Here is a 13,605-nt window from a genome sequence, read left to right as displayed (position 1 = left end):
TGTGTCATGATTTGTGGCTACCCATACTGACATAGCGGACTGTCTCTAAAACACCACCAAAATTCTGCTGCAGCACAAATTCCATGTCCAGTACAAAACATAGCTGAGAAGGCTCCATTGCCTTTGTGGTAAATAAAACATGGGCTGATGCGGAGTGGAATACAAGATAATTATTTGTCACACTGTCTGCGGACCATGAAGCTTGCCACGTATCCTCAACCATAAAGCCCTCACCCGGTAAACTTATCCACAACGGGCGCTGTGAGGGCAGACGATCATGTCGTAGATTAAACAAGTCTTTAATTAACGGTAGATGTGACATATCACACAATTTTGTTATGAGCTTTGCTATACTTTCCACTCTATGAACAGTGAGTGGTAACTATAGTAAAGGAGTAGATTTAAGTGTGCCTGAAATAATATGCTGTACGTAATGTTGATCATCCTTGTGCAAGATGAGTAAGCCCAATAACGTCATATCACAGATTCATAGAATTTAAGGCCAGAAGGGAACACTAGATCATCTAGTCTCACCTGGATATCACAGGCCACTAACACCACCCAGCAACCCAAATTACACTAAAGCATTACAATCCTCAGCAGACCAAGCCCCTGTGTGCCACAAAGGCAAAGAACTGGAGGACCAAGGTACACCAATGCCCAAGGCCCTGTGATGTCAGGGAAATGATTCCAGACAATCCTGGCAAGCAACCTAGACCCCATGCTACAGAAGAAGGCAACCCCCACCCCATGGTCACTGCTAATCTGACCTGGGGGGAAATTCCTTCTCAGCCCCACATATGGTGCACAGTTAGACGGCAAGCATGTGGGCAAGAACCAGCCTGTCAGACTTACTATTATCACCACCATAGTGCCTAGGAGCCCTAGTCATGGACCAGTACCCACTTTTGTGGTAGGCACAAAAACAGAACAAAAGGTGGACCCTGTCCCAAATAGCATACAATCTAAGCAAGAGACAACAGCTTGATATAGATAGACAGATGGGAGAGTACAAGTAAATAATGAGACAATATTGGTCAAGTTTTGCTTGTTTGCGCTTTTTGTAGGCATCACGGCAAAGAAGTTTTAAGGAGGGTTTTGAAGGAGCATATGGATGTTTACAGGCAGCTCCTCTCAAGCATGAAGTTCAGCACGGGATAAAGCACAAAGCTGCTTGTTTTAAAAGTGAACAAATGGGCAATGGAGACTGGCCTTAGAAGAAACGCCACCTGGAATGGGTGGGTCAGGTCCGTCAGCACCTGCTAGCCAAGAGCTATTCCGTAGGGTCACTAATCGCTTGTGAGGACAGACAGCGAGTTTACCTAAGCCCCTTTGCACCTCGCAGGTCAGTACCCTTGTTCCTAGTGCACCCACGATCGTGGCGCCCACGCCAAAGAAGGGGAAGCAGAGAGAACTCCAGCCCTAAGAACAGGTCGGTGACTTCCCCCTCCAGCCCCCCAGCACCACCCCATCCCCTCCCCTATGTTTACAGCAGCAGCGGGGGCATGATACCTCACAGACCCCGCGGGCAGCCTCCCTGCCACCCCAGGAAATGCCCCATCCAGCCCCAGAGAACCACACGCCCCCTCCCCGAGAAGGGGCAGCCAGCCCCTCGCCCCCCGAGTAAGTGAGCGAACCGCTCTCCCAGCCCCCGGTCCTAGGCCCCAGCCAGCCCCAGGCAGAGACTGGGGAACACAGACACCCCCGCAAACACAGCCCGGAGCTCTACTCACTGTGGCGCCGTCTAGCCAAGGCCCAACGGAGACCTCATCCCACTGGCATTCTGGGTAGTGTAGTTTTCTCATTGCTACTTTTGGCCGCTGGAGACATTTGAACGTCACAGTCTCTGCCAGGGGAGGGCGGTTGGCTGCTGTGATCCCGGTGTATTCTGGGTAGTGTAGTTTTTTGCAGATATGCATCTCGGGAAGCGTAGTTTTATTGGCGGGGCCCGAACGACTGCATCGCGCCCCCTTGCGGCGAGTCGGCGCGGCCGTCTGCCCAGTGAGAGGAAGCGAGCCGCGAACAGCGCCCTCCCCTCCAGTCAGGAGAGGCGTTTGCGGCTTGGACTCCCGCTCCGCTCCCCAGCCCGTGGTTCCGTGCTGTGTGTGGGGAAGATGGCGGCTGAGGAGGCTGTAGTGGCAGCGCTGGCCCGGCTGCCCCCCGAACAGGGGGAGCCGGAGGAGGAGGAGGAGGAGGCCGGAGAGATCAGTAAGGGAGCGGCTGCGGGTGGGTGCGTGGCGGGGGCAGCCTGCGATCTGGGGACAGACCTGTGGAAGAAAGACACACCCTCGGGCCATAGGGGCTGAGCTGAGAGGATCGGGTGGGTTCCGGGCCCTGCTAACCCTCTGCGGGGGGCTGGGAGCGGTGTGTGCCGTAGCAGCAGCATCCTAACCAAGCCCGTGGATGGGAGTCAGGACTCCTGGGTCCTGCTGCCTCCCTCGGCTGCCGGGAGGATACTGCCACCTGCTAGCGGGGCCGGCTCGATTGTGAAACGCCTTGAGTGGATGGCGATAGGGAAACGCAACGCCTCACTTGCCCATGGTAGGTGGATAGGCTGTGTTATTCCTACACCGCCAGTTCTCTCCTGACTCTGGGACAGCAATGGAGGCCATTGATGGAGCTGCCTCCTGCTCACAATCTCAGGGGTGTGATGTTCCGTCCAGGGGCATCATTTCAGATTGGGCGGGGACTTTAACCACGCTTCCAGAGGTGAGTTAGGCACCTGAAAACTCTAGGTGTTTTGCAGATAATAACTTACAATACTCCTGCCAGCTAATTTCTATCTAATTCCTATGTAAAGAAAGAAAAGTAAATACATATTAGATCCATTCAGCTGTAGTAGTAACATGTTCTGACATCTTGTGTCAAGTCACTTAAGGGACACTGGTTAGGGTTAAAATATTAATGTTCAGTTAATATTCTTACTTTTTTACTAACTCTTGAATACAACAGTTGAAAGAGTTGTAGAAAAATCTCGATTCCTTTCTGTCATTTACACTTCTTACTCTTTGCAGTTCACCAAGCTTGGAATAGGTCATTTAACTTTTGGAAACATCCTACTAGGGCAAGGCTCTGTGAGTTTATACTTCAACTGCCCCGGGGCTCTAGAGGTGTTACCATACTACAAATAATAGACTAGAAACTTACTTTAAACAGGAGTGAAACTGACAGTTTCAGGTCTCTTTCACAGTATTGCCAAACTCCAATGTTCAAAAATCATGAGTCAGGTTCACCAAAAATCATGAGATTGGCTTAAAAATAATGAGATTATGTAAAAAAGAATAGTTTTGGTGTTCTTTTTGTTAGTCTTTGGCTTTTTGACCCTTGAGGGTGCATTGGGTCACATTTTGAAGCTTTCTTCACAGCCATGAGGGCTAGAAACTTACTTTTTCTTTATGAATGAAAGCTGAAATCATCACATATCCACTTGACTCCAGGAGCTGAGGTTTTAAGGAAAACAAGGACAAAATCATGAGAGTTGGCAACACTGCTTTTTTACAAAGCACCTAACCTTCTAAACACTTTTGAAAATATCACAAGGTGCCTAAATACCTTTGAAAATCTGGCCCTTAATCTCTCGGTGCCTCAGTGCCCCATCTGTACAATGGGGATAACAGCACTGTTCTACCTCACAGAGGGTGTGCGAGGAGAAATAGGTTAGACATGGTGAGATGCTCAGATCCTATGGTGATGGGGCCACATAATTACCACAGGTAAGGTGGGAACTTCTCCATATCAGTGCTATCTCTTCCCTTGGTTTTGGCCTCTTCTTTTCACTTATCCCCCTCACATCTCCATCTTTTCTGAATATAACCTTGGCTCAGAGGACTTGGCTGTATTTCTTCTGAGTCTCCTGTGTTCTCTCTTCAACACCCTTCTCCTTCCCCCTCCCCGCCTACCACAAGGCGCAGGAGGCAAACTGCCACTCCGGGGCTGCGCCCACAAGCTGTCGGTTCTACAAAGAGCTGGCCGTGATACTCAGCGGCAACCTCACGTTCACTGCAAAGACCACCGTGGATACTTCATTGTCTCACGTGCCAGTCAAGAGTGGACTGAGCCAGGAGGAGGAAATCTTGGACGAGGATGTGGAGGGGGAGGGAGACCCAGACGCAGAGGATGACTCAAAGGCCAGAGATGCATGCAGCGAGGAGCTCTTTTCTACCCCGGAGGAGCCTAGCCAGTCACAGCTGTCGGAGATTGGCGAAGTGCAAACAGGAGAGGAGGACCCTGGTAAGTGGATCTGATTTGGGGAATCTCTGAAGCGAGTTGTTGGGGGCAGGAGGGTTGCAGAAAGCAGGCTTGTCTCCCACCGCATGCCTAGTCTGAGAGGTGGAACAGGCTATTGATTGACTTCCTCACTTCACAGGACTCTCCCTCAGAGATCTCAAGGAAACTCTCGTGGAGATACTGGGCAATCCCCTGCCGCAGGTTCTTCGGCAGAGCTGCTTTGTTTCTTGCCCCATTAATGGTAACTTTCCTGCCCCACTGTGCCGTCATGGTGGGGGAGGGGGGGGAAACACGACCATTGCTGCACACAGGTGAGCCGCATAGGGGCCAGGGCGGAAGCCACAGGCTTGGAGAAGACCCTTGATTCCTGCTCACCCTCAGCAGCGAGATATCTTCCATAATGATCACATCCTGTGGAAAGTGTGGGGACAGGAATGATTATCAGGCCTCCCCTACAGTGCTGACTCTCCCCAAGAGCCATGTGACCAGTGTACAGCAGGGTCCGGGAAGAGTGATTCACCCTCCCCCTGCAGCTACTCACCATTTTGGGGGTCTTGTGGCTCATGTGTGCTTGCCTGGGATCAGCCAGTTAGTGACAGGTGTGTGAGTACTGGCTGTGTTTTAAAGCACTGAATCAGTGTTGTCTGCGTTGCAAACCATACTGCTTCTGTAAAATGTTGCATTTAAACTTCACAGAGATGACCTTGGGAGCCCAGCCTCCCTCTTTGGTATCGACAGCTGCGCAGAATTAGAAAGCTGCCAAGAAGAACTAAGGAGGACTTTCTGTGCGATGTTATGATGCACTCCGTCGCTGAGAAACAGGAATTGAAGGAGTGGTGGGACAGCGAGAAGAGGGACCGAAAGGAGAATGCAGCACGCCAGAATGAAGCCACGGAGCGGCTCTTAAAGGTTATGGAGTGCCAAGCAGACACGCTCCAGGCGATATTAGCTCTTCAAACCGAGCAGCTCCGCACCCGCCCTCCCCTGCAGCCGCTGTCACAAAACTTTTTCCCATGTGCCCCCCAGACACTGCCAACACACTCTTATCAACCTCCTGGCTCCAGTCTATACCTGTGGCATTCCACTCCTCCCCCCTCACAGTCCAGCACTGTGGACTCCCACTACCCACAGCACTCAACACCCATCCCTCTGCAGTTTGGCCTTGCTGAAGTACAGTACCCACTGCATTGTACTCCAGAGGAGAAGGTTGGCTATGATCCCTGAACATACACAAATCTTTAGCCGTCCCGGGACCCCTCCTCCTTCTGAGACCTTCCCTTCCCCCATACCCCTAACTGCTGATGGTTTTGTTTTTTTGTTTGTTTTTTTGACTCTTTCCTCCAGTTGTTGTCTTTTAATAAAAGAATTGTGTTGGTTTGAAAGCAATCTTTATTCTATTAATTGAAAGCAAAAAGAGCACTGCAAAGCAACATACAATTATGTTAAACCCCCTTATTGCATCATGTGCACCAATCACGTCCTAGCATTACAAGCACTGCAATCCCGAGCGTAGCAACAAATATTAGTGGCTTTCAGCTTCAAATTGCTGCCTCAAGGCATCCCTGATCTTTATGGCCCCGCGCTGTGCCCCTCGAATAGCCCTCGTCTCTGGCTGTTCAAACTCAGCCTCCAGGCGCTGTGCCTCTGTGGTCCAGCCCTGAGTGAAGCTTTCATCCTTTTCTTCACAAGTATTATGGAGCGTAGAGGACCCCGCTATAAGCATAGGAATATTGTCATTGGCCGGGTCCAGCTTCCCATAGAGGCAGCGCCAGCAGGCTTTTAAACAGCCAAAAGCACACTCAACAGTCATTCTGCACTTGCTCAGCCTGTTTTTGAACCGCTCCTTGCTGCTGTCAAGTTGCCCTATATATGGCTTCATAAGCCATGGCATTAAGGAGTAGATGGGGTCTCCCAGGATCACAATGGGCATTTTGACTTTCCCTATGGTGATCTTCTGGTCCGGGAAGAAAGTCTCTGCTTGCAGCTTCCTGAACAGGCCAGTATTCCGAAAGATGTATGCGTCATGCACCTTTCCAGACCAGTCTGCGTTAATGTCTGTGAAACGCCCACGGTGATCCACAAGCGCCTGGAGAACCATTGAGAAATACCCCTTGCGATTAATGTACTCAGTGGCTAGATCATCTGGTGCCAGAATTGGAATATGCCTGCCATCTATTGCCCCTCCACAGTTAGCGAAGCCCATTTGTGCAAAGCCATCCACAATGTCACGCACGTTGCCCAGAGTCACGGACTTTTGGAGCAGGATGAGATTAATGGCCCTGTACACGTCCGTCAACATGAGTCCAACAGTCGACTTTCCCACTCCAAACTGGTTAGCGACCGATTGGTAGCAGTCTGGAGTAGCCAGCTTCCACAGTGCAATCGCCACACGCTTCTCCAACGACAGGGCAGCTCTCATTCGCATGTCCTTGCGCTGCAGGGCTGGGGCGAGCTCATCACACAATCCCATGAATGTGGCTTTCCTCATCCAAAAGTTCTGCAGCCACTGCTCATCAGCCCAGAGATGCATGACGATGTGATCCCACCACTCAGTGCTTGTTTCCTGAGCCCAAAAGTGGCGTTCCACTGTGGTCAGCACTTCCATGAATGCCACAAGCAATCTCATGTCATAGCTACTATGCATGGCGAGATCAATGTCACACTCCTCTTGCCTTTGTAGTTTAAGGAATAACTCCACTTCCACTTGTGACATGTTAGTCAGAGCGAGCAGCATACTGGTCAACGGTTTGGAATCCGTTCCTGCAGCCCAAAGAGGCAGGGCGCGCAGTACACAAACTGTTGAAAGGTGGTGCCAAATGCGGACGGAAGCACAGGGATTTCTGGGATGCGAAGCAATGCATCACAGAGCATTGGGACAGGACACAGGATGCCCCGTGACCCCGTCCGCCTTCCCACAAGTCTTAGCGGCAGAAGAGAAAGAGGTGCTCTGTGAGATAGCTGCCCAGAGTGCACCGCTCCAAATACTGCTGCAAGTGCCGCAAGTGTGAACATGCTATTGCGCAGGCAGCTGACTGTGAACACACAACAGCAGTTTCTCTTCAGCACTCTCTGAGCAGCGCTGTAACTGCCGGCCTGTAACTTTGCCAGTGTAGACATGCCCAAATATTTATTCACCATATAGGTACTAATAGACTGTAATCAATTCATCTCTTAACCTTCTCTTTGTTAAGCTAAATAGGTTGAGCTTCTTGAATCTTTCACTAAAAGGCACTTTCTAATCCTTTAATTGTTCTCATTGCTCCTCTCTGAACCCTCTTCAATTTATCAACATCCTTCTTGGGGGCACCAGAACTTGACACAGTATTATGCATCCTTGCATTGCATTGGCCACAGCATCATACTAGGAGCTCATGTTCAGGTGATTATCCACCACGACCCCAAAATCTTTTTCAGAGTCAGTTCTCCCCAGGATAATCCCCCATCTTGTAAGCATGGCCTACATTCTTTGTTCCTAGATGTATAAATTACATTTAGCCATATTAAAACATATATTGTTTGCTTGTACCCAGTTTCCCAAGTGATCCACTGTGAATCAGTGACTTAGCCTCTCCATTATTTACCACTCCCCCAATTTATGTGTCATCTGCAAACTTTATCAATTATGATTTTATATTTTCTTCCAGGTCACTAATAAAAATGTTATATAGCGTAAGGCCAAGAATTGATACCTGCAGGACCCCCCTAAGAAAACCGCCCATTCAATGATGACTTCCTATTAACAGTTACATTTTTAGATCATCAGTGAGCCAGTTTTTAATCCTTTTAATATGTGCCATGTTAATTTTATGTTCTAGTTTTTTAATCAAAATGGCATGTGGTACCTAGTCAAACGCTTTACAGAAGGGTAAGTATATCAACACTACTACCTTTATCGGCCAAACTTGTAATCTCATCAAAAATGATATCAAGTTATTTTGACAGGATCTATTTTCCATAAACCTATGTTGATAGGCATTAATTATATTACCCTCTTTTATTTCTTTAGTAATCATGTCCTCTATCAGCCACTCCATTATTTTGCCTGGGATCAGGTTGACGGGCCCATCATTACCTGGGTCATCCCATTTACCCTTTTAAAATATTGGCACAACATTAGCTTTCTTCCAGTCTTCTGAGACTTCCCCAGTGCTCCAGAACCTATTGAATATCAAATTAATGATCCAGCAAGCTCCTCAGTCAGCTCTTTTAAGACTTTCGGATGCAAGGTATCTGGATTTAATGATTTTAAAATGTCTAACTTTAGTTGCTGCTGTTTAACATCCTCCTGAGATATTAGTGGAAAGGCAAGAGTGTTGTCATGACATTTGATCTGACCAGATCATCTGTTTCCCTTCCCCCTCCCCCACCAATAGAGAACAGAAATATTTATTGAACATTTCTTCCCTTTCTGCATTATTATACTGTGATGGGTTGGATCACAGAAACCCCCTTGGGGCTGCCAACTGATGTGCCAAGGCTACTACTGCCCCTGCTTTCTCTGCCAATTTGGGACTCCAGAACCCTGCCTGGTTGTGCCAGACATGTTTGCCAGCTACAAACACAAACCCAGGTTTGAACCACGTCCCACAAACTGCAGGCTTAACTGAAAGTAGCTTAAGAAGTGTTCTTTTCTCTAACACTCAGATGCCCAGCTCCCAATGGGGTCCAAACCCCAAATAAATCCATTTTACCCTGTATAAAGCTTATGCAGGATAAACTCATAAATTGTTCGCCCTCTGTAACACTGAGAGAGAGAGAGATGCACAGCTGCTTGCCCCCCTGTCTCCCCAGAATTAATACATACTCTGGGTTAATTAATAAGTAAAAAGTGATTTTATTAAATACAAAAAGTAGGATTTAAGTGGTTCCAAGTAATGACAGTCAGAACAAAGTAAATTACCAAACAAAATAAAATAAAACTCACAAGTCTATGCCTAATACAGTAAGAAAGTGATTACAGATGAAACCTCACCCTCAGAGATGTTCCAGTAAGCTTCTTTTACAGACTAGCCTCCTTCTAGTCTGGGTCCAGCAATCACTCACACCCCCGGGGTTACTGTCCTTTGTTCCAGTTTCTTTTAGGTATCCTTTGGGGTGGAGAGGCTATCTCTTGAGCTATCTGAAGACAAAATGGAGGGGTCTCCCAGGGGCTTAAATAGACTTTCTCTTGTGGATGGAGACCCCCTCCTCTCTCCTATCCAGAATTTAGCCCCAAGATGGAGTTTTGGAGTTACATGGGCAAGTCACATGTCCATGCATAAGAACATAAGAATGGCCATACTGGGTCAGACCAAAGGTTCATCCAGCCCAGTATCCTGTCTACCGACAGTGGCCAATGCCAGGTGCCCCAGAGGGAGTGAACCTAACAGGTAATGATCAAGTGATCTCTCTCCTGCCATCCATCTCCACCCTCTGACAAACAGAGGCTAGGGACACCATTCCTTACCCATCCTGGCTAATAGCCATTAATGGACTTAGCCTCCATGAATTTATCTAGTTCTCTTTTAAACCCTGTTATAGTTCTAGCCTTCACGAGCTCCTCGGGCAAGGAGTTCCACAGGTTGACTGTGCACTGTGTGAAGAAGAACTTCCTTTTATTTGTTTTAAATCTGCTGCCCAGGGATAGGCTGGTACAGTGGATAGGGAGCTAGCCCTGAGTTCTACTCCCCCCCATAGACTTCCTGTTTCACCTTAGGGACAGGGTTTCATAGGTTTTTAGGCACCCAAAGATGCAGCTAGGCATCTAGTGGGGAATACAAAGCATCTAACCTTCTAGGTGCTTTGAAAATCCCTCTAGGTGCCTAAATACCTTTGAAAATCTGGCCTTTAGTCTCTCTGTGCCTCAGTGTCCCATCTGTACAATGGGGATAAAAGCACTGCTCTACCTCACCAAGGGGCTGTGATGTGGCCACATAAGTACCACAGGTAGAGTGGGAACTTCTGTATACCACAGCTATCCCATCCCTGGGTTTGGGCCCCTTCTTTTCACCTACGTCCCTCACATCTCCCTCTTTAAAGAATGTAAACTTGTCTTAGAGGACTTGGCTGTATTTCTTCTGAGTCCCCAACAGACTCAGGGGTGGGGATTTCTTCAACACCCCCATCCCCACCCCCTGCAGTGGGATTCCTGTTTTACAGGTTTATCTAATGACTTCCAGATCTTTAATTTAATTACCAGCCCTTTCTTATATTAATCACCCTGTCTCTGTTTGCAAACAAAATACCGACTCCCTGCCCCAGGGGCACAAGCTGGGAGAAGCACCTCTCTGCAGAACTCACATTCCACACTCAGGCTGTGCAGTTAAGAGCAGCCCACCTGGGAGCTCACTTCCAGTATGAAATTTAGGATTCTTTTTGTTCCTAATATACTCAAAAACTCATCTTATTGTCCTGAACTCTGCGGGCCACAGATTTCTCCATGTGTCCCTTTGCTTTTCTTTTTAATTTTCGACAGTTCCTAGCTTCTGATTTATATTCACTACTATCAATTTCCCGTTTCTTCTATTTGCTTTATATATTTATATCTGTCTTCACTTCCTCTCTAAATCAGTTTACATATGCACAAAGTTAGTGTGAAATCCTATTTTTCAGAGTTAGTGCTTTATGCTAGAGCCATGCAACTTGACCCGAACTGGATGGGACCCAACTGCAAGTGTCGGATCAGGTGGAAAAACAATTGGACTCTGATGGGTTTCGTTGACTCTCTTCATGCTCGTGGGGTCAGCACAGTGGCAGCTGCGTGCCCTGCTCCAGCCTGCTACCACCACTTTGCTGCACTGTGAGTGTGCCTACTGAGGAGCTGCAGCACCTCTCACAGTGCAGCAACGGGCAGCAGATGGCAGGAGCAGAGCATGCAGCCACTGGCAGTGGCACAACCAGCTGCTACCATGCTGAGCCCATGGGCTGGCGGCAGCAGCAGTGACTCAGGTTCAGGGGGAACAAACAGGTCAGAAAAACTCCGTGACCCTCTTGAGGTCACGCCTGAAAATTAGTCTGAACAGACCTCTACTTTATATTTGCTTTGCGTTGTTGTAAATGACTACTGACGGTGCAAAGTGTTGGAAAACCTGACCCAGGGTATTCTGCTCAACTCTGGCAGATCCAGTGCAGTCTGAACCAGTTTGTCCCCACTCTGGATAGGAAGTTGCACCAGTTCAGACAGTTGTCTTAACTCTGTCTGAGAATGCAGTTCCTAACAGTTTACAACAAATTAAATGCTCCACTTCTAAGCTAATTAAGCCTTTCTTAATCATTTATTTTGGTGTATCATATTGTATAGTTTTTTGAGTGCAGTAATCTGTGCTTTTAACCTGAAAGCTCAAACAATTCATCCTCTCAGTTTTGCAGTTCAGTTCCAGCATTCAAATACAGCTTCTACTGCTGCACAAATTGACTACACAATTGTACCAGTTCCTAATTATTTTGGTTTTTAGCAATTTAGACATGAAGACTAAATCAGTTTTAGCACACGTAACACATTTAGTCACATCTCATTTGAATTTGATGGAATTTCTCTTCCATTCCTCCTCTGTTTATTTAATTGATAAACAATATAAGAATTTATCCCCAAATAGCTAGAATCTTTCCCTTTGCCTGTGTACTCTTCACTTATAAAAGCTGGCTGCTAAGTAATAGGACTTTGAGAGAGATTCCAATTCTTCATGAATAACTGGCTCCTACCACTTGCAAACAGTTATCATTTACATGGGTGGCAGGTGAACCCTCACTTTGGGGAGTCTAGCCTGTTGGCTGTGCCCCTTCCGCTCGAGGCCCTGCCCCCCGGCACACACCGGAGCCCCAACCCCACCCCCATAACAGGAGGAGCCCTGAGGGCCTCCCCTGTGACTGCAGGAGCCCCACAGTCTGCCCACCCCAGCCACGCCGGGCCAAGCCGCTGGGCCAGCCCCGGCCACACATGGTCGAACTGCCCCCCAGCCCCACCGAGCGCTGGGCTGAGCCGCCGGCCATCCCGAGCCGCCACGCCAGGCCAGGGTGCCAAGGAGGAGGGATGCGGCAAGCAATGGCAGACAGGCAGCAGCAGACAGTGGGGGCTCGGAGAAGGGCCAGGGCCATGTCTAGACTGCAAGTGAAGATGTGATCATAGCCTTCTCTGGCCTATTATATCCACCACTCATGATCATTTATCATTATTAAGGTAGCCCGGAGAGTTTGGACTCTGAACCTCTCCCATCAAACTCTCTAAATGCATTTCTTGGCCTCCATCTCCAGTCTCCCCCCCACCTCAGTATTCCTCTACATGTGTTATTTTAAAGTATAAGTACTAATATTAAATTGTGATTTACTTTTTTTGCTGATCAATTGTCCAAACATCCAGTGTTCTAAACTTTTATTAGCTATATTTTAAAATAGATTCCTGTAGTTTGAATACCTTATTTTTGTCTGCTTTATGTGTTTCTGGTCTGATGGGGGTTTTCTGTCTTTGTTTTCATTCCGTGTGCTCTCATCTTAGGCTCTGCCATCTGCCAGAACGTAAAATTTACTTCATCATCTGTATTTTCTCCAAATGCTTCACTGTATTCTTTTGGCCACAGATCCTAAATTCCAAAGGAATGTTTTCTTCTCTGGGATCCTAGAAACTATAAAAATGGTTTTGAAAAATAAACAGCAGTTTAAAAGGGAATCCTCATTTATAGCAGATGTCTCTCCTATCTCTGTAATATCTTGTAGCTCCTATCTTAAAGAAAATGCAATGGAGGAGAGAGAAATTATGTCACCACGTTACAATATTTTTGCCTAGATTAGAACCATCTAGTTTGAGGGTATGTCTGCACTGCAGATAAAGGTGTGACTGTAGCACAGGTAGGCACACCTATGCTTATTTGATTCTAGCTAATGTGAGTAACAATAGTAGTGTAGACATAGCAGCACAGCTTATCAACCAGAGTACAGACACAAGTCCCCAATGTGCTTGTACTCTGGTTGCTAGACCATGCTGAAGCCCGTCCTGCTATATCATTGCTGCTGCTATTACCCATACTATTTAGACCAGGCCTGCACAACATGCGGCCCGCGTGGGCTCACTGTGCGGCCCGCGGGGGGTGAGTAGGTGGGCTCACTGTGCAGCCCGCGGGGGGTGAGTAAGCAAGCAGCGGGTGAGGGAGGGGGGCTGAGGAGGCGAGCGGGCAGTGGCAGGGGGTGAGTAGGCGGGTGGCAGTGGCGGCGGGGCAGGTGAGCCAGTGGCGTGGGGGGAGGGGCTGAGGAGGCAAGCAGGCGGGCAGTGGCGGCGGGGCAGGTGAGCCGGTGGCGGGAAAGGTGGCGGCTGAGGAGGGGAGCAGGCGGGCAGTGGCAGGGGGTGAGTAGGCAAGCCAGGAGGGTGGGGGGGCTGAGGAGGCCAGCGGATGGGCAGTGGCAGGGGGG

General features: G+C 48.4%; 2 protein-coding genes across 2 annotated transcripts in view; one reads left to right on the top strand and one right to left on the bottom strand.

The window, feature by feature from the left end:
• LOC113405063 (transcriptional protein SWT1-like) overlaps positions 1-1,754 on the bottom strand; it is an 88,107-nt gene extending 86,353 nt beyond the window's left edge. The window contains exon 1 of the mRNA XM_026655556.2: positions 1,734-1,754. The gene's annotated coding sequence lies outside the window, so the exon portion shown is untranslated. The remainder of the gene's footprint in view (positions 1-1,733) is intronic.
• A 339-nt stretch (positions 1,755-2,093) lies between these two features.
• LOC112103413 (TRMT1-like protein) overlaps positions 2,094-13,605 on the top strand; it is a 56,973-nt gene continuing 45,461 nt past the window's right edge. Inside the window, exon 1 of the mRNA XM_026655530.2 lies at positions 2,094-2,208. Within this exon, the coding sequence (XP_026511315.1) occupies positions 2,115-2,208 (94 nt within the window). The 5' untranslated portion in view covers positions 2,094-2,114. The remainder of the gene's footprint in view (positions 2,209-13,605) is intronic.

The sequence above is a fragment of the Terrapene carolina genome, unplaced genomic scaffold (genome assembly GCF_002925995.2).
Source record: "Terrapene carolina triunguis isolate 2854851 unplaced genomic scaffold, T_m_triunguis-2.0 Scaffold210, whole genome shotgun sequence".
NCBI classification, from domain to species: Eukaryota; Metazoa; Chordata; order Testudines; family Emydidae; genus Terrapene; species Terrapene triunguis.
The sequence above is the reverse complement of the archived record's forward strand: the minus strand, read 5'-3'. Positions and strand labels throughout refer to the sequence as shown.